Consider the following 21,533-nt stretch of genomic DNA (forward strand, 5'->3'; position numbering starts at 1 on the left):
AACAGATAAAAATGAGGGGTTTTATGCCTCTTTTAAAATGTGTTAGTGACTACCGAAAGTGCATGTCCTAGGTACTTACTGATCAATGCTTAGGTCCTGCCCGGAGCTCTTACTGACCTGTAAGGAAGTCCTCTGTGAGTGGTTCGGAAACGGCAGTTACGGGAGTGCTGTGCTTGCGAGGAGCTGCTGACAGTGCTGCTGGAGTTCAGACAGCGAGAGCGAGCAAGAGCGAGAGGAAGGACAAAACCAGAGAGTCACGTAACTGTTGGAGCGAGCACCTCAGAAGTGCAAAGCTGCCTAGAGTTCCACCGGTTCCTCGCACAGCCAGTAGGAGATTCGAGATTCCTGATCCCCGTCCCTACCTACAGATCTACAAGAAGCTAAAAAGACTTTTTTTCTTCTCACCAAATTGCGGGGGGGGAGAGTTCATTTCTCCTTAAGCAGCAAAAATAGAGGGGTTATTAGAAGCTATCTGGTCCACTTTTTACTTTTTAAAGCTATAAGCTTTGCTCGAAAAAATCTTAAGCAGAAATTCAAAATGTAAAACCAATATAAACTGCGGCTCTGGCTGTGGGATCCGGGGTGGGGGGCGGCCTCCCCGCCAGGAGCTTCTGCAATGGTTTGGAAGCTCAAGATCCAGAATAATAGTTACTATTAAGAACATCCCCAACACAGTAAGCTTTTTTTCCCCCCCTACATTAAGCCTGTCAGTGCTGAGCGGAATATTAATGAACTAAACACGAAGAAAGTCCTCTGAATCTTTCTTAGGGAGAAGCTGGGCAAAAATCCAGCTGGTCTGGGATAAGCCCTTTCTTTGTTTTTACTCTCTGGGAAAGACTAAAAAAAAAAAAAAAAAAATCTGCTACTACCACCAGGCCTGGATCAAGTAAACTGATGTTCATGGATGAAGCACGGCCCAAAGCCCCCATTATCGTCAGACAATTCTGCCTTCTGTTCACGGACTACTCAGAAAAGCTTTCTAGCAAACGCGGCCAAAGTACCTGGAAGGAAAAAAACCGTTCTCTACCCTGAAATTTCTAGTTCTAGATTATGTCAAGGGCCATTTCCTTCCCTAAAAAAAGGAGTGCCTTTAAAAATGGGGAAATGCAGGGCAGGACTTCATGATCGTAGTGCTCAGCCTCCTCTACGCGGCGTGGAACCTGAGAGAAGGCCTTCGAGGGCTGCTCGGCGGCGAACCGCCGCTCCCAGCCTCCTCACGCACGCGGAGGCTCGGGCGCAGCGCCGGAGCGGACCGCTGAACCTGCCGCTGCTCCTCCTTCTGCTGCCGGAACTGCCGCTGCAACTGTTTCTGGCGCAGCTTCCGCTCGTACGTGGCGTCGCTCGCGGCGGCAGACGGCCGCAGGCTGCATCCCAAGAGAACGAGGCGGGTGAGTCCCCAGCGAGCGCAGGGAGCAGCGGGAGCGGCGGGCCGGGCCGGGCCGGGCCGGGCCGGGCCGGGGGGGCGCGGGGAGGGCACGGCGCACAAGCCACCGCGCTGGCTCAGCCCGTGAAAATGGAGGAGGGGAGGAGGGGAGGACGGGGAGGGAACCAGGGCCACACCGGCAGCTGCTGGCCTTCTCCTCCTGCACCACAGTGGGCGGATCATCCGAGCGGCTAGGTCTGCAAGGCGAGGTCACCTCCGGTGGTTCAAGGGATCCCGGAGCCACGTTCTGCCGGCAGCTGCTGTATCTTGCTTGTTCCACAGATGGTTCAAAATCTTGTCTCTTTGCTCTCGTTAGATCCACTTCAAGAGGCAACTAAAAAGGGAAGAAAGGGGCTAAATACCTTCTTCCAACTGCACTTGCCCTCCTTTGTCCCCGCCGTAACCTTCTAGGTTCCTGGAAAATGGCATCTGACAGTCCTCCATCCATCATTCCCTCTAGGTCCTGAGAAGCTGAGACAACGGATCCACATTTCACCTTGTATTTTTTTTTTTTTAAGATTTTATTTATTATCTGACAGAGAGAGACACAGCGAGAGAGGGAACACAAGCAGGAGGAGTGGGAGAGGGAGAAGCAGGCTTCCCGCCGAGCAGGGAACCCGATGTGGGACTCGATCCCAGGACCCTGAGATCATGACCTGAGCGGAAGGCAGATGTTTAACCAACTGAGCCACCTAGGCGCCCTCACCTTGTATTTTTAATTACAGGAGGAGAAGTAAAACAATTTCGTGTTCTACTTTATACCATTCTGTATTAATCACGTTTTGATAAAAAGGAATCTTACTTTATGATTCAGGGCAAATGGTCTGTAAACCCTAATTTGAATCTCTCGTTGTCAGCCGGATCTGTCTGATGCTGTCTACTTTTTCTCTTTTTCATGGAAATGATCACACGGACTCTTTGTGGAGGCCTACCCTTTCTCTGCCCTTTCTCCCAGGACTTGCCCCGAAATACAACACTCATCACTGAAGAAGCCTCGGGTTGCTGTGGCACAACTAAGTGTCCTTCCAATGACAGGAAGGGGAAAACTTGCAAAGCACAGGTGTAGGCTGCTAGCCAAGGCCGCTGGAAATCTCCCAGTTTGGGGTCGTTCCTGCATCTCACCAAATGTGAGAACTAACGATACTTCATGGCATTTGGCACAATGTTTTACTTCCAGGCCCTAAGCACTACAGAAACCCAGAGCTTTTCACTTGGGAGAACTTCTCTCTCAATTCATATCGATAGAATAATTGAATAGGAGAAATTGAGACAACTACCATTTTGATAAAGATAACCTGAAAATGAAAATTGTATTATGAAATTTCTTATCTACATTGGAAAGTAAATAAGTAGGTTAAAAATAACTGAGCTTGGGGCACCTGGCTGGCTTAGTCGGTAGGGCCTGCGACTCTTGACCTTGGGGTCGTGAGTTCAAGCCCCCATGTTGGGGGAAGAGATTACTTAGAAAATAATAATAATATATTTTTTATTTGAAATAAAAATAACTGAGCTTATGCTACAAGGATGAACACTGAGGACATTATGCTAAGTGAAGTTAAGGCAGTCACAAAAGGGCAAATATGTATGGTTCCATTTATTATGAGGTATGTACTTAAGAGTCAAAAAACAAGACAGAAAGAAGAATGGCAGTTGCCAGGGGCTGTAGGGAAGAGGAAGCAGGGAACTGTTGTTACAGTTTCAGTTTTATAAGAAAAGAGTTATAGAGATGGATGGTGCCGATGGTTGCACAACATAACGAAGGTATTTAATACCACTGTCTGTTCACCTAAAATAGTTAAGATGGTAAATTTCAGGCTTTTGTTGTTGTTATTTTGTTGCTTTTGTTAAAGATTTTATCTATCTATCTATCTATCTATCTATCTATTTGGCAGAGAGAGAGAGAGAGCACAAGCAGGGGAGCGGCAGGCAGACAGAGAAGCAGGCTCCCCACTGAGCAGGGAGCCCGATGTGGGGCTCAATCCCGGGACCCTGGGATCATGACCTGAGCCGAAGGCAGACGCTTAACCATCTGAGCCACCCAGGCACCTCAAGATGGTAAATTTTGTTTTGTATAAATTACTGCAAGTAGAAAAAATGGGGGAAAGTGAGCTGTGAAAAAAGCTTAAAAGACACACAATGCTGAGTGCTGTCAAGGATATGGAACAGCTGAAATTGTACACTGCTGTGCAGAAGTATGAAGTTGTACAACCACACTGGAAAACTGGAAGAATCTGTTAAAATGAAACATGCCTATCCTCTAACCTGACCCAGTAATTCCCAAGATGAATGGGTGTGTATGTGCACCAAAAGACGTGTACAAGAATGCTAACAGCAGCCCGATTCAAAACAATGAAGAACTACCAAAAAACTCCACTGTCTATTATAAAGTCAGAATGGAAAAATGAGTTGTGCTATGCTCATGCAATAGAAAAGTATACAATGAAAATGCTACATGCAACGTGAATTAATCTCGCAAACATGTCGAATGAATGCCAGACACAAAACAGTCCATGTGTTTGGTTCCCAAAAGTACAAAAAGTCCAAACTAATCTATGTTGCTAAAAGTGGTTTCCCTTAGTAGTGATGAGAAGGGGAGTCCTTGGCAGTGACATCAAGGACAGTACTGAGACTTCTGGGACACTGGTAATGTTTTATCTTGATTTTGATGCTGGTTAAGTGAATGTGTTCATCACACTGAACATTTATGATTAGTGTACTTTTCTACATGTTTATATGTACACTTTAATACTTCAGTGAATTTTTATAAAGAACAATTTCATTTATATAAAGTTCAAAAACAAGAAAAAAAATCTACAAGACTGGGGCACCTGGCTGGCTCAGTCGTTAGAGCATCCAACTTTTGATCTCGGGGTTGCAAGTTCGAGCCCCACGTTGGGTGTAGAGATTACTTTTTTAAAAAAGAAAGAGGGCGCCTGGGTGGCTCAGATGGTTAAGCGTCTGCCTTCGGCTCAGGTCATGATCTCAGGGTCCTGGGATGGAGTCCCGCATCAGTTTCCCTGATCAGTGCAGAGCCTGCTTCTCCCTTTCCCTCTGCCACTCCCTCTGCTTGTGCTCTTCTATCTGTCAAATAAATAAATAAAATCTTTTTTAAAAAAAATAATAAATAATAAATAAAAAAAGAAAGAAAGGGGCGCCTGGGTGGCTCAGTCAGTTAAGCGTCTGCCTTTGACTCAGGTCCTGACCCCAGGGTCCTGGGACCGAGCCCTGCATCCGGCTCCCTGCTCCACGGGAGGCCTGCTTCTCCCTTTCCCACTCCCCCTGCTTGTGTTCTCTTTCTCGCTATATCTCTGTCAACTAAATTAAAAAAAAAAAAAAACAACAACTATGAGGCTGAAAGTCAGAATAGAGAAGTCAGGACAATAGTTACTTTTCAAAAGAGAAGTCAAGGTAGTGAATGGGAGGGGGCAAATGGTACCCTGGGGTGCTGGTAAGGTTTTAGTTTCTTATCTGGGAGATAAGTAACTCTGTTCACTTCTAAAAATTCATCAGGCTGTGCCATTACAAATTACATAGTTTTCTGTGTATATATCACACTTCATTTTTAAAAATCTTTAAAAAAATAAAAGAGTGAAAAAGAAAAGGAAAAGGATGTTATCAGAATGGTAGACTCGGAAGCTCCAGGCGCCCCCTCCTCCTAGAGACACTGGGTTAACAATATACAGACTAGAATACCTTTGTGAGAACTCCAGTGGCCAGCTGAGAAGCTACAGGCCTCAGGCCAGCATAAAACCAAGACAAAATTCCAGCAAAAGGGGTAGGAAAATTCATGGGTGGCATTTTGCATGCCCACTCAGGCCCCTGCCCCTGCCCTCATCCAGCATAGAGCAGTACAACCAGGAGGAAACTTCCCATCCTGGGCTCTGCCTCTGGGATGGAAACAAAAGAGTAGACTGTACCTACGATGTTGTGGCTGGTCTGGGGGCTGCCCAAGGCATTGGTTTCTGTCTCACCTGACTCAGCATGCTGATGGGACCAGCAGAGTTTTAAAGTCACTAAAAACAGAGATAAGCACCAGAACAAATTGGACCTACAGGGGTGCAGTCAGATGCCAGGAGGAGAAGGAGATCCTAAAAGGTTTGGGAGGTCCTAGGACCTCTAGCTGGGCTGACTGTTTAAGGTCTTCCCCTGCACAAAACCAGTACATAAAAACTGGGAAAGGTGGTTGTTTTCTCAAATGACACATCTCAACAAAAGATCACAAGGCATAGAAAGAAACAGGGAAATGTGGCCCAAACAAAGGAACAAAATCTTCTCCAAAAACTGACCCCCCCCCAAAAAAAATGCAATCTATGTGCTACCTAACAATGAATTTTAAATAATGGTCATAAAGATACTCAATCAGCTAAGAGAGAACACACACAACTAAATGAAATCAGGAAAATGATGCATGAATGAAATGAGAAGAATACCAACAAAGAGAAACTATAAAAAAGCAGCTAACAAGTTCTGGAACTGAAAAATATAATAACAGCTGAAAAGTTCACTAGAGGGGTTTTACAGCAGACTTGAACTGACAGAAGAAAGAATCAGCAACATGAAGACAGGTCATTTGAAATCATCTCCTCAGAGAAGCAAAAAGAAGAAAGAATGAAGAAACATGACAGAGCCTAAGGGGCCTATAGGACACTCATCACGCTATATATTAAGAGTCTCAGAAGAAGAGAAAGAGAAAGGGGCAGAGAGATTATCTGAGGAATTAATGGCTTAAAACTTCCAAAATCTAAGGAAAGAGAAGACATACAAATTCAAGAAGCTCAAAAAACTACATCTAGGACAAACGCAAAAGCCTCACACCAAGGCACATTATAATCAAACTGCCAGAAGTCAAAAACAGTATCCTAGTAACAAACTACCAGAAAGAGAAATTAAGAAAACAAACCCATTTATAATTGCAACAAAAAGAATAAAATATTCAGCAATAAATGAATCAAGGAGGTAAAAGACCTATAGAGTGAAAACTGTAAGACATCGATGAAAGAAACTGAAGAATAAATAGAAACATATTCCATGCTGTGGATTGGAAGAATTAATATTGTTAGAATGCCCAACAAACCAAAACAATCTCCAGATTCAGTGCAATCCCTATCAAAATCCCAATGGCATTTTCCACAGAAATAGAACAATCCTAAAATTTGTATGAAACCACAAAAGACTCCAAATAGCCAAAGCAAACTTGAGAACAAAGCTGAAGGCATCATGCTACCTGATTTCAAACTATATTATAAAGCTATAGTAGTCAAAACAGCATGGTACTGACATAAATACAGACACCTAAAACAAAGGAACAAAATAGAGAGCTCAGAAAGAAACCCATGTTTATACAATCAACAAATTTATGACAAAGAAGCCAAGAGTGTACAATGTAGAAAGGACAGTCTCTTCAATAAATGGTCTTGGGAAACTGGACAGCACATGCCAAAGAATGAAACTAGACCACTATCTGACACAATACACAAATATACTCAAAACGAAGTACAGACTTGAGTGTAAGACCTGAAACCATAAAACTCCTAGAAGAAAACACAGGAGATAAGCTCCTTAACATTGGTTTCGGTGATGACTTTTTGGATCTGACACCAAAGCAAAGCCAACAAAAGCAAAAATAAACAAGCACGACTACATCAAACTAAAATGCTTCTGCACAGCAACAGAAACTGTCAACATGAGGGCGCCTGGGTGGCTCAGTTGGTTAAGCGACTGCCTTCGGCTCAGGTCATGATCCTGGAGTCCCTGGATCGAGTCCCGCATCGGGCTCCCTGCTCCGCGGGGAGCCTGCTTCTCCCTCTGCCTCTCTCTCTCTCTCTCTCTCTCTGTCTCTCATGAATAAATAAATAAAATCTTTAAAAAAAAAAAATCCTCCAAATTCTAGCCCACCAAATTCAATAGCACATTAAAAGAATTATACACTGTGACCAAGGGGGATTTATTCATAGGATGCAAGGATGGGTCAACTCCACAAATCAATCAGTGTGATACACACCACAGTAACAAAAGAAGGGACAAAAGCACATGCTAATCTCAATTAATGCAGAAAAAGCATTTGATAAGACTCAATACCTTTTTGTGATAAAAATATTCAACAAACTAGGAATAGAAGAAATATACCTCAACATAATGAAGGCCTTATATGAAAAACCCACAGCTAACATCATACTCAATGGTGAAAGACTGAAAGCTTTTCCTAGGAACAAGGCAAGCTTTTCAGGAACAAGGCAAGGATGCCACTCTTACTACTCATACTCAGCATATCGGAAATCCTAGCCAGAGCAATTAGGCAAGAAAAAGAAATAAAAGGAATCCAAAGTGGAAAAGAAGTAAAATTATCTCTAGATGCAGATGACATGATCTCATGTGCAGAAAACCCTACAGACTACCAAAAAAAAAAATTATTAGAACTAATAAACAAATTCAACAAAGTTGCAGGATACAAAATCAACACACAAAAATCAGTTGTGTCTATACACTAGTAATGAACAATCCAAAAAGAAAATGAAGAAAACAATCCATCTACAATAGCATCAAAAGAATAAAATACTTAGTAATAAACCTAACCAAGAATGTGAAAGACTTATACACTGAAAACTGCAAAACATTGCTAAAAGTAATTAAAGAAGCCACAAAAAAATGGAAAGACATCCCATGTTCATAAATTGGAAGACTTAATATGGTTAAGATGCCCATATTACCAAAGTGATCTACTGCTTCGACACAAACCCTATCCAAATTCCCATAGCATTATTTGCATTAAAAAAAAATCATCCTAAAATTCATATAGAATCTCAAAGGACTTCAAATAGTGAAAACAATATTGAAAAAGAAGAACAAAGTTGAAGGGCTCATACCTTCTGATTTCAAAACACACTGCAAAGCTACAGTGATCAAAATGGTATGATACTGCCATAAATACAGACACACAGTCCAATGGAATAGAGAGCCCAGAAATAAACCCTTGCATAAATGATCAAATGAATATCAGCAAGCGTGCCAAGACCACTCAATGGGGAAAGGAGAGTCTCTTCAACAAATGATGCTGGGAAAACTGGATATCCACATGCAGAAGAATGAAGTTAGACCTGTATCTTACATCATAAACAAAAATAAATTCAAGATAGATTAAAGACTTAAACATAAGACCAAACCCATAAAACTCATAGAAGAAAATATAGGGGAAAAGCTTGATGACATTGGATTTGACAAGGATTTCTTGCATATGACACTAAAAGCACAAAGCAAAAATACACAAATGGGACAATGTCAAACTTAAACATTTTAAAGGCAACCTATGAAATAGGAAAAAAAAAATTGCAATCCTGTCTCTGATAAGGGGTTAATATTCAGAATAGATACAGAATTCCTATAACCCAACAACAAAAAATTAAAATCCCCAATTTAAAAATGGGCAAGGAACTTGAATAGACATTTCTCCAAAGATGATATACAAATGGTCAAAAAGCATATGAAAAGATGTTCAACATCGAAACTTATCATCAGAGAAATGCAAATCAAACCCACAATAAGAGAGCACCTCACACCCACTAGGATGGCTGCTATCAAAAAAGCAGAAAATAACAAGTGTTGGTAAGGATGTAGAGAAATTGGAGCACTTGTGCACTGTTGGTTGGACTATAAAATGTTGTGGCCACTACAGAAAACAGTGTGGACGTTCCTCAAAAAACTACCATATGGGAGAGCCAAGATGTCCACCGACAGATGAATGGATAAAGAAGATGTGGTAGATATATACAATGGAATATTATGCAGCCATCAAAAGGAATGAGGTCTTGCCATTTGCAACGACGTGGATGGAACTGGAGGGTATTATGTTGAGCGAAATAAGTCAAACAGAGAAAGACATGTATCATATGATCTCACTGATATGAGGAATTCTTAATCGCAGGAAACAAACTGAGGGTTGCTGGAGTGGGGGGTGGGGTGGGAGGGATGGGGTGACTGGGTGATAGACACTGGGGAGGGTATGTGCTCTGGTAAGCGCTGTGAATTGTGCAAGACTGTTGAATCTCAGATCTGTACCTCTGAAACAAATAATGCAATATATGTTCAGAAAAAAAAAAAAAAAAGAAGGAGGAGGTAGCAGGAGAGGAAGAATGAAGCGGGGGAAATCGGAGGGGTAGACGAACCATAAGAGACGATGGACTCTGAAAAACAAACTGAGGGTTCTAGAGGGGAGGGGTGGGAGGATGGGTTAGCCTGGTGGTGGGTATTGAGGAGGGCACATTCTGCATGGAGCACTGGGTGTTATGCACAAACAATGAATCATGGAACACTTCATCTAAAACTAATGATGTAATGTATGGGGATTAACATAAGAATAAAAAAAAAAAAAACTACCATATGGGGACGCGGGGGTGGCTCAGTCAGTTAAGTGTCCAACTCTTGATCTGAGTTCAGGTCTTGACCTCAGGGTGGTGAGCTCAAGCTCTGTGTAAAAAAAAGAACAAAAACACTACCATATGATCCAGCAAACCCACCTCTGGATATATCCAAAATAACTGAAAGCAGGGTCTTAAAGAGGTATTTGCAAAACCATGTTCATAACAGCACTATTCTCAAGTCAAGAGATGAAAGCCACCAGATGTCCATTGATGGAAAAATTAAAGAAAATGTGGTGTATGCATACAGTGGATTATTCAGCCTTAAAAAGGAACATAATTCTTTTTTTTTTTTTTTAAGGACTTTATGTTTAAGTGATCTCTACACCCAACATGGGGCTTGAACTTAAACCCTGAGATCAAGGGTCCCACACTCTACCGACTGAGCCAGCCAGGCATGCCGAAAAAAGAGGGTACTTCTGACACAAGCTACAACATAGATGCAACTTGAGGCCATTATGCCAAGTGAAATAAGTCACAGAAAAACAAACAGTATGATTCCACTTGCATGTGGTGTCTAAAGTGGTCAAATTCACAGGAACTGGAAGTAGAATGCTGGTAACCAGGGGCTGTGAGAAGGGGAAATGGGGGGTTGTCCTATGGGTGTGAAGTTGCAGTATCCCAAGATTAAAAGTTCTGGAGATCTGTTTCATCAGTGAACTATACACTTAAAAATGGCTAAAATGGTCAATTTTGTTATTTTTTTACCACAATAATAAAAAAACCCCCTAATATCGCTCATAAACACAGATGCAAAAATTCTTAAAATATAAGCAAGCGGAGGCCAATAGTGTATAAAAGGATTTTAACAAGGGAAAGTGGCGTTTTGACGGCTGCCAAGTGCCACTCCCGGCTGTCAGGTGTCCCCAGGCGGCAGCCGTGGGCGGCGGCACCGCGGGGCTCTTCGAGAACGCCCCGGCCCGGCCCCGGCCCCGGAGCCGGCAGCCACTCCGCCGGCCACAGGCACGCTCCGCCCCCCCCTCAGCCCCGCCAAGAGCGAGGCCAGGGCCGCGCCATTCCGGACCCCTGTCTCCAAAGGCCAAGGCGCGGCTCGCGTGATAGGCTCGGGCAGAGCCAAGGGCATCTACGCCGCGGCCCCTCGAGCGCAGGAGCAGCAAGAAGGCTGAAGAGGTGGGTTCTTGCTGAGTGTTGCTAAGGAACCACCGGGCGCTGCCGGGGCTCTGTGCTCCTTTTGAGGTTTCACAGACCGTTCCGAACACAGCTCTCGGGCGGAAGAAAGCAAGTGGCACCGATTCTCGAGGCTTCAATTCCTCCAGCAGGAAAATAAGGTGACTGGTTCCTGCTGGCTCTGGTGGTCAAACAAGTCTGAAATGCACATTCCAGACCCTCGAAAGAGCTGAGTCTCCCCTTCTCTCTCCCTCCCGGAATACTCAACCCATGCCAGCCGGAAAATAGTCCTATCTTTACTGTGCTGCATTCCATCCATCCATTTCTAACATACCTGGCGGGGAAGCTTATTTAGTGACCTCAGACAGTCTTTGTCCAGAATACAATTTCCAAGTGCATTCCCGAAACTTCTAAGGGTAAGGAAAGAAAAAAAAAAGAGCGAGAAACAGGTTGAGAATGATTAGGTGTAAATATCAGAGACCAGATACCTTTGTGGCAAGGTGCTTCTCAACTGCAGCAGAGGAGATGGTACCTAATATACATGCAGTAACGTTTCCTGGGCACGTGCCATGTTCACGCCCTCTGTATGAGGCTCTCAGAATACAGCACAGGGCCTAACAGTCACCAGTCTCTGCCCTCAACAAGAGGTAAGGAGGGGTGCCTGGGTGGCTCAGTTGGTTAAGCGACTGCCTTCGGCTCAGGTCACGATCCTGGAGTCCCGGGATCGAGTCCCGCATCGGGCTCCCTGCTCGGCAGGGAGTCTGCTTCTCCCTCTGACCTTCCCCCCTCTCATGTGCTCTCTCACTCTCTCAAATAAATGAATAAATAAAATCTTTAAAAAAAAAAAACAAAAAAAAAAACAAGAGGTAAGGAGGACGAAAAGACTAAGAAACCACAAAACCCCATTAGCACCAACTCCAGAGCAGAGAATTCTTTTTCCAAGGACGGTTCCAATTCCCCAATAATAGTGGGCAACACACACTTAGGGCACATCCTCCTCCATGACTGAAGTTCTTTACTTGGGACATCTGGCCTCCTGTATGGGTTATGGTACAGCAAGTTTTTAGTGTAGGTTCATACATGTGTGATCCAATTCACTTCAATTCTCAAAGGCCATGTAAGACCCCAAAAAAGGTTAAAAAAACCCTTGTTCTATGCACCTAAGTTGTACATACCCAAGGAAACACTGTTTAGGTGTTTTAAAGAGAATGGGGAAGCTATCTCTGTCCTTGTGTGGAAAGGTCTCCAAGACACACGACTGAGATGGGGGTAAGCAAAGTGAAGTACAGAGTAGAGAATATAGTATTCTACCACTTGATCCCAAAGAAGGCAGACCTAAGCATAAAGAAGCATGGGGAAAATACGAAGTGTAGGAAACAGGGCCGAGGGGGACAAGGGGGAGTGAGACGTGGGTTATTTTATTATTTTATAAAAATATATATATAAATTATAATTTATAAAGTTATTTTAACTTTCGTACCACGTGAACGAATTATGTTTTAAACAAACGAACAGGAAATAAAACTGACGCAGGTTAAACCCCAGCCCTTGTGCTCACCTCAGCGCTCGCTTCAGCCCGTCGGTCACGGCCTCCTTCCTGGCCTTCTCCAAAGACAAGGCTTTTGACTTGAGGCCCTCACTGACACCATAGCCCACATCTTCATGATATGAGCCATCCTGCGGGTAGAAAAGGAGTTCAGACTCCAACATGAAAAGCTGCAGCCGCGTCCCTGGTTCCACAGCTTTTCTCGCCCTCAAGGGCGTTCGCACCAGGCGCACAGAACCCAGGCGCCTTGCTAAAGGGCACACGGGCACAGAGTTGGAAGAGAATTAATTTCCAGCACTACCTTCTAGACCTGATCTCCGCGTAAATGTGCAAGACAATTCTCCCTTCCCACTTCCTCTTTCACATAAAAAAGGCACATATCTGGGGCGCCTGGGTGGTTCAGTCTGTTAAGCATCTGCCTTCGGCTCAGGTCATGATCTCAGGGTCCTGGGATCGAGCCCTACATTGGGCTCCCTGCTCAGCAGGGAGTCTGCTTCTCCCTCTCCCTCTGCCTGCCGCTCCCCCTGCTTGTACTCTCTCTCTGACAAATAAATCAATAAAATCTTTAAAAAATAAAAAATATAAATAAAATAAAATGAAATAAAAAAGACACATAGCTAACCCACCCTAAGTCTTACTAAGGTGCATTACCCCAAGGTATAAAAACCTCTGGGACACTAAACAAAAGGAAAATGTGAAATACTGTATTTAACAGACTCTTAACGACTGGATAGCAAATCTTTTTATGGGTTAGGCAGGTATCCATTTCTTGGCTTTCACCAAAAATGAAGGTACACCTGATCAAGTTATTAGCTGATAGAGAACCAAATATAATTTTGGATGACAGGACTCTGATTTTTGAGGTATAACTCAGAAAGCTTATTCAAAGAAATGAGTGACACTGTAACAACACTCTCTCCATTCCCAGTTTATTTATGTAAGGTTTTTCAGTACTAATTATAAAAATGAGAAGTTAGAATAGAATTAATGCTGAATGTTCTATCTAGGAAAAAGTAATATTAAATGATGGACATATAAACTATCTAAAAAGAAAAAAAGCTTCATCCATCTTATTAATAAATGCATTTTCCTGGGGCCCGTGGGTGGCTCAGTCGGTTAAGCATCTGCCTTCAGCTCAGGTCATGATCCCAGGGTCCTGGGATCAAGCCCTGCGTCGGGCTCCCTGCTCAGCGGGGAATCTGCCTCTCCCTCTGCCTGCCACTCCCCTACTTGGGCTCTCTCTCTCTGACAAATAAATAAATACAATCTTAAAAAAAAAAAAGAAATGCATTTTCCATAAAAATTCATTTTTTTTAAGTATATAAATTTTGATGTAGTTATTTTGTCCCCCTCATAGACCCAATTGACTGATTAATTTTGTGTTAATAATACCTGTAATAGTAACTCAATCCAGAAGAAATTTTTTATAATTTAGAGCCTTAAGGTCACTGAAAATTTACCCAAAAAAATTACTTTTAGGGGCGCCTGGGTGGCTCAGTCGTTAAGTGTCTGCCTTCAGCTCAGGTCCTGATCCCAGGGTCCTGGGATCGAGCCCCGCATCGGGCTCCCTGCTCTGCGGGAAGCCTGCTTCTCCCTCTCACACTCCCCTTGCTTGTGTTCCCTCTCTCGCTGTGTCTGTCTCTCTGTCAAATAAATAAATAAAAAATCTTAAAAAAAAAAAAACTTTTATATACACATACATACACACACAGAGGAATATGCTAAGGTTATTAATAAAAGGTTCTGAACACATATAATATATATAAAATATATATTCCAAACATATACATATATTCCAAACATGTATTTTGTTTATACATATATACATATACATACACATATATACATACACACACACACATATATATATATACTGACAAAAGCCAATGGGGAGATAGAATGGAAATATGAGTTTGAGAAGAAACAATGTAAAATTTCTCATGATTAAAGAATTAGCTGGGGCGCCTGGGTGGCTCAGTTGGTTAAGCGACTGCCTTCGGCTCAGGTCATGATCCTGGAGTCCCGGGATCGAGTCCCGCGTCGGGCTCCCTGCTCAGCAGGGAGCCTGCTTCTCCCTCTAACCCTCCCCTCTCTCATGTACTCTCTCTCTCTCTCTCATTCTCGCTCTCTCAAATAAATAAATAAATCTTTAAAAAAAAAAAGAATAGCTTGCTCGTGTATTTTTTTAAGTGGATGACAGTATTTAATCGTTTATGATATTTAAAATCCATTGGTACATTTAAAAAGGATGTAACAAAATATACGTGGAATAAAGGGGACAAAGGAGACACTTATCCTGATGAGCCGTGAGAAATGTACGGAAGTGTTGAATCACTATATTGTACACCTGACACTAATATACCACCATATGTTAATTACACTTGAATAAAAAAGGAAGATAAAAATGTAACAGATTTATTTTAGAATGTCAGATTTTACAATATGCTAAAAAACATACCGTTGCAACTACAGGTTTGCCCTGTTATCCAAAAGTAGAATGTTCTCATGAAAACTTTCGTAAGCCAAAATGGCATAAAGCAGAGAATTACCATTAATTTATATGGAAATGCTTTCTGAGCATTCCCAGATGCAAAAAATAACCTCTCTTAGGCTTTTCTGATACCTTAGGACACATCTTGCTAACGGATGCACAAAACATATGGAGATAAAACACAGATGCTCACAGATGGCGTTCAAAGCTCTGCCGAGATGCTGAGTGTGGTTCCCAGGGATGGACTCGCGGGGCCACTCTTGCCACCAGGCTGTGCCTTTTTTCATAAAAGCGAAAATCTTCTCTGGATTTCTTTCAGTTAAGCGAAAACAGGTACCAGCATAGGTCTTTCATAAAAGCAGAGTGGTGTAACACAAAATTTTGAAATGCAGAGGATCTGCATTTATATTTTGGGTGAAAATTTTTAGGTGTCAGCTTAAAATGTGCAGGAAAACACAAGTTTTTCAGAATTCATTTAGGGGGCACGTGAGTAAGAATGTTTGGGTACCACCATCCTAAGGAACACTGGCTGAGCCCCAGCTCTAGAGCCTAGCTCTCTAGGCCCAGGCCAGAGAATTCTCTACCTGCTCATTCTCTCTTACCACCCACCCGGTCCTTGGAGGCAGTGGGTCTATTCCATCACCCTCACCTTCAACTGGACTCTCACAAATGCACAGACTGCCACGTAGAACTTGCCATTGTTAAGGTCAACAAAATCTAGGAGTGGGAAAGAGAACCAGTTGAAGAGGATACTGATCCCTGTGCCTCACCCATATCCTGCTGGCAACAAAATACACCTACCCTACATCCTCACCCACAAAATACTCTCATCCGAAATTAGTACCAAAGTAAGGGAAATGAAGAAGTCACTGTTGCCAGGAAACATACCCACATTCTGCTGTGTGATAGAGTGTGCCCAGCCATTGTAACCAAACATCTCATTGGCCAGATTAATTACCCTGTGACCTTCAATGTAACATACCTGGGAAAAGAAATTAAAGAGGAAAAAAAAAGCTTATTAAAATTCCCTGCCATACTTAAATGAGAATCAAAATTTACTTAATTTACTCCTTACCAGCTTTTTTGGCAAAACTGCCCTTTAACATTCCAGGGAAATTCTCAGTGAACTTATTTTAAAGATCTTCCAGAAGGAACCAGTTAGAACTAATGTTTTGTCTGGAGGGAGGGACTAGACTCAGAGGGGAAAGATATCCACTCACCTAGCAGTTTCCAAAACTCACAGTTTCCAAAAAAGTACAAGTCTCAGGCTGACATATATTATTGAAGACCAAAAATATACACAGAAGTGAAAATTAGAAGCAAAAGGTAAAAGAAACATTTTTAAAAGACGGTGTAACAATCCCAAGATGGCAGGTACGGAAGTCTCAAGACAACACTTCGGTCGCTTCAGATGACAATGACGGCTGGAACCCATCCCCTCCCAAAGACACTAGGAAACATCTAGCAACGGTTAGCAGGAGACCTTCTGAATCCGTGAAGACCCAGAGAGGGAGCGAGATCCTCTGAGTAGCCAGCTAGAGGGGTACCCACTTTTCAAGCATATCAACTCTCCTACCCTCTGGCCTCCTCCAGCCGTGCGGCTACTGATGTATTCCGGGCCCAGCCTCTGCCTCAGAGCATTCTGGATGGCCTGGTACTCTTCTGCTGTGTACTGATACTGCAATCCAGAGAGGAAAATTAAATTGACATTTCCCCCATTCCTACGTCAGCAAGTCTTCAACTTTTTGGTCTCCAGACCCTTTACACTCTTAAAAAGTATTGAGGACCCTAGGAGCTCTTGTTTACAGGGTTATGTCTACCAATACTAGGTATTAAAACTGAGAAACTTCTAAGGCACACCTTCCATCAGCCGTCAAAGCAGCATCCCCCTAGGCCGTGCGTGCTCTGGAGAGCCCCACTGTTCACTCAGAGAGAATGAAAGGAAAAGGCAAGAAGTATTTTAGTATTATTAAGGAACTCTTCTTGACCTCATGCACTCGGAAGAGGTCTGGTGAACCTCTGGGGGTCACTGGGCCACATTTTGAGAGGCATTGCCCTGGTGTCACCACCCTCCTGACAAAACTTTCTCAAGCCAGAATTGGTAAACTAAAACGTCCCGCCTCAGAGTCTGTATATATGTTTAATGCCCGCAAGGGAGTAGGGGAAATACCTCTTCTCTAATTCAACAATTTTCCATCCTACACGTACATAAATATACTACTACTTGTTTTGACTTTTGTCCCCTTGGTAGTTTTCCCCTTGCCCTATTTAAATGAAATACCTTTGAACCAACAGATCTCTGGTATAGACAAAGATGGAATCGAGCGGACAAAGCAAGAATCTCTTTTATATGCACAGAATATCTCCACAAAGAATATGACACCAGAATCTTTGGAACTGGGTGAAATGCGGATAGGAGTGATGGGGAAAGAGTATAAGCCTTTTCATTCACATATAGTCTACGTTTCATTTTGAATGTTTTACCACGTGAATATGTAATCTATCCAAAAAAATAAACAAAATGTAAATCTAAATGTAATCCCCAGTACTAATGCTAAAGTTCCACAATGCCCTGAGAGTTTATCAGACTCCCAAAAAATGCACCTAACGGAAAACCCACTGACAATAAATAGCTTCCAAGTATATGACGATGCTCTACAAATTACTTTCTCCTACCTTTTCACTTAACCTCATTCTTCCCAGGTATGAAAAACACACAGTTACCTGTCCAAAGCATAATACAGAGTTGCCACCAGCAGAGGAAGGATGGCTGCCACGGCCTCCAAGAACTGCTTCCTCAGCCCCAGACATGTTGATTCCGGGTGACCTCTGTAAAAACAGAAGATTTAAAAAGATCTCAAAGAATGCTAAAAGATAAAAAACAGGAGCCTCTATTCAAAATCAGATTAAATCATCCATATGTAGTATCCTACAAGTCGCTTTATTTACTTAACACTTTATTTGTAAGCACTGCCCCAATCAAGGACTAAGTTCCTCAGTGCTTAGCTACCCTCCAACATGGCATTGAAAATCCTTTAGGGACCACTTATACCCTTCTGTTAAAATTCTTGCTAGGGGGCGCCTGGGTGGCTCAGTTGGTTAAGCGACTGCCTTCGGCTCAGGTCATGATCCTGGAGTCCCAGGATCGAGTCCCGCATCGGGCTCCCTGCTCGGCAGGGAGCCTGCTTCTGCCTCTGACCCTCCCCCCTCTCATGTGCTCTCTCTCTCTCATTCTCTCTCTCTCAAATAAATAAATAAAATCTTTAAAAAAAAAAATTCTTGCTAGGGTGGGGGCGCCTGGCTGGCTGAGTTGGTAGAGCATGCGAACCTTGATCTCAGGGTCATGAGTTCAAGCCCCACGTTGGGCATTGAGCCTACTTAAAAAAACAAACCATGAGGGTGCCTGGGTGGCTCAGTTGGTAAGCGACTGCCTTTGGCTCAGGTCATGATCCTGGAGTCCCGGGATCGAGTCCCGCATCGGGCTCCCTGCTCCTCAGGGAGTCTGCTTCTCCCTCTCCCGCTCCCCCCTCTTGTGCTCTTTCTCTCTCTCACTCTCTCTCTCAAATAAATAATAAATAAAATCTTTAAAAAAAAAAAACCATGAAATGTTTGCTAGGGTGATGGTGTTATTAAAGGTGATTTTTATAATTAGAATGTATTATAATTGCAGTATTTATCATTGAAAAAGTCAAAATTACAAAGACACTCCAAGGGAGATTAATCAAGCAACTGATTACTACTACTATATGAACAACATGATCCTGGCCTCAGTGGGGTCAAAAAGGGAAGTATAAGCCAGGGGCACCTGGGTGGCTCAGTCAGTTAAGTGTCTATCTTCAGCCCAGGTCATGATCTCGGGGTCCTGAGATCAAGCCCCATATCGGGCTCTCTGCTCAGTGCAGAGTCTGCTTTTCCCCTCTCCCTCTGCTCATGCTCTCTTTCTCTCTCAAAGAAATAAATAAAATATATGTGTTTTTTAAAAAAGGTAAAAGTCATAATAACTGACCGACTTTCCAGGAGCTAACAAGCTGGCTGGTAGGGGAAGACTAACAGGGAAGTTAAAGAGCAAGAGAGAGCAGTGTGGACAGCCCTAACATTCAGGAGGAATAAAGCGTTAGACCAGTTAGGTCTGTTGCAGCATCATCATCACCTGGGAACTTACTAGAAATGCAAACCCTCAGGTCCTGCCCTAGACCTCCTGGATCAGAAACTAGAGCGGAGGCCCAGGAGTTAGTGCTTGCCCAAGGCACCAGGTGATTCTGACACAAGCTCAAGTTGGGGAGCCAATGCATTAGACTGAGACTATGCAAATGTATAGTCCATTAGAAAACAGAATTACCCTCAGAAGCACCTGCAACTGGCTGACCCACTACCTGACTGACCCCTACACCCGTCTCAGAGCAGATGGATTCAATATTGTGCCCCAGCCTTTCTGTCCCTTTCCAGCGTTCAAGATGTGGAAGCGAGGACATGGTGGGTCCTCCGGTGTGAAATTCCGGATTTCCCTGGGTCTTCCCGTAGGAGCCGTGACCAACTGTGCTGACAGCACAGGAGCCAAAAATCTGTAGATGATCTCGGCGAAGGGGATCAGGGATGGAACCGGCTTCCTGCTGCTGGTGGGGGTGACATGATGATGGCCAGAGTGAAGAAAGGCAAACCAAGTTCAGAAAGAAGGTATATCCGGCAGGTAACTGGACAACGCAAGTCCTACTGGAGAAAAGCCGGTGTGTGTCCCTGTTTCGAAGGCAACGTGGGGGTCACAGTGAACAGTAAAGGCGAACTCAAAGGTGCTGCGGTCACCGGACCAGTTGCAAAGGAGTGTGCACGCGTGTGGCCCAGGGTTGCAGCCGCTGCGGGCAGCACTGCAGGATTCTTTGGTGTGTTCAAAAAAATTTTTAATTATGTGCTCCCAATGTTTGTCTTCCTATTCTTTTCTACCGGTCACCTTTCTTTTTTTTTTTTTTTAAGATTTTATTTATTTATTTGACAGAGAGAGACACAGCGAGAGAGGGAACACAAGCAGGGGGAGCGGGAGAGGGAGAAGCAGGCCCTCCGCTGAGCAGGGAGCCCGATGCGGGGCTGGATCCCAGGACCCTGGGATCACGACCTGAGCCGAAGGCAGGCGCTTAATGACTGAGCCACCCAGGCGCCCTACAGGTCACCTTTCTTGACACCACCCAACCCTTGCCTCCTTTTGTAAAATGAAATCACTCGGTGCAAACTGGCTGTGGGTGTGTGCAAAATAAAGATAAACAGTACTTGGCAAAAAAAAAAAAAAAAAAAGTTGTGCCTCAGCAAACTTGCTTGCTGTAGTCTTCAGGTTATTTGCTGACAGTAAAACTACAGAGCTAGGAATGTTAGGTGGCGGGACGCTCCCATGGCGCCGCAATACAGCGTTTAGGGGCTCAAGTTCCAAACGTCAGTTTCTGGCTATACACCCACTAGGTGCTTGACTAAGGGAAAAAAATCACACAATCTCTCTAAAGGATGTTCTCTCATCTAGAAAATGGACAAAGGAATAATACCTGCATTTCCTCCGGGTTCTGTCGAGATTAACATGATACTGCTTGAAAACTGCATTAGAATAGGACACACAAGAAGTCCTAAAAGGTTAGCTATTGCTAAGTGCGTCTTAACTTTCTTATGTACAGTACGATGAAAATGCAAAAGATTATTTAAATGATCATAAAACACTACATTTCAACTAAGAATGATCAATTATTTCTAATCTGGCACTGAAAAAGTAGAAGGGTGGCCTACACTAGGTTAATTAATTGTCTAAAATGGTTATAACAGGGGCGCCTGGCTGGCTCAGTCAGAAGAGCATGCGACTCTTGATCTTGGGGTCGTGAGTTCAAGCCCCATGTTGGGGGTAGAGAGTATTTAAATAAATAAATAAACTTAAAAAAATAAAACAAAAAATTGTTAAAATAGAATCAATATATTATATACCTGAAACTAATATTATACCCGTATGTTAACTAACTGGAATTTAAATAAAAACTTTTAAAAAAAGAAACACTTCACATATGCTGGGATAGCTACAATAAAAAAGACAGAGAATAACCAATGTTAGTTGAGGATGTGGAGAAATTGGAACACACACATAAACACACACACATACACACACACAATCTATTAAAACAGGTTGGGTGCCTGGCTGGCTCAGCTGATAGAGCACTAGACTCTTGATCTCGGGTTGTGAGTTCAAGTCCCACGTTGGGCACAGAGATTACTTTTAAAAAAAAAACAACCAACAGGGGCACCTGGGTGGCTCAGTCATTAAGCATCTGCCTTCGGCTCAGGTCATGATCCCAGGGTCCTGCGATCAGGCCCTGCATTGGGCTCCCTGCTCGGCGGGAAGCCTGCTTCTCCCTCTCCCACTCCCCCTGCTTGTGTTCCTTTCTCGCTGTGTCTCTCTCTGTCAAATAAATAAATAAAATCTTAAAAAAAAAAAAAACCAACAATTTAAAATTGTTACAACAGGAAATAGTGGAATAAGGATCATATTTAGAATGCAATTGTAAATGCCAG

The 21,533-nt window shown here is 43.2% G+C and overlaps 2 protein-coding genes across 2 annotated transcripts in view; one reads left to right on the forward strand and one right to left on the reverse strand.

Annotated features, from left to right (window-relative positions):
- Positions 1 to 21,533, reverse strand: part of RAD52 (RAD52 homolog, DNA repair protein) — a 69,969-nt gene that overhangs the window by 3,827 nt on the left and 44,609 nt on the right. Inside the window, exons 18-26 of the mRNA XM_064591730.1 lie at positions 17,724 to 17,828; positions 16,576 to 16,677; positions 15,888 to 15,981; positions 15,649 to 15,716; positions 12,521 to 12,639; positions 11,297 to 11,372; positions 1,561 to 1,757; positions 1,198 to 1,364; positions 118 to 186 (exon numbers count right to left, since the gene is read on the reverse strand). Coding sequence (XP_064447800.1) covers positions 118 to 186; positions 1,198 to 1,364; positions 1,561 to 1,757; positions 11,297 to 11,372; positions 12,521 to 12,639; positions 15,649 to 15,716; positions 15,888 to 15,981; positions 16,576 to 16,677; positions 17,724 to 17,828 — 997 coding nt within the window. The remainder of the gene's footprint in view (positions 1 to 117; positions 187 to 1,197; positions 1,365 to 1,560; positions 1,758 to 11,296; positions 11,373 to 12,520; positions 12,640 to 15,648; positions 15,717 to 15,887; positions 15,982 to 16,575; positions 16,678 to 17,723; positions 17,829 to 21,533) is intronic.
- LOC123842844 (large ribosomal subunit protein uL14-like) lies at positions 19,454 to 20,658 on the forward strand. The gene is given in 3 exon segments (XM_064593498.1): positions 19,454 to 19,592; positions 19,595 to 19,939; positions 20,651 to 20,658. Coding segments are annotated over 3 exon segments (492 nt in total).

This window comes from Mirounga angustirostris, unplaced genomic scaffold, assembly GCF_029215605.1.
Source record: "Mirounga angustirostris isolate CCGP_5_RB_7025 unplaced genomic scaffold, mMirAng1.0.hap1 SCAF_5, whole genome shotgun sequence".
Lineage (NCBI taxonomy): Eukaryota > Metazoa > Chordata > Mammalia > Carnivora > Phocidae > Mirounga > Mirounga angustirostris.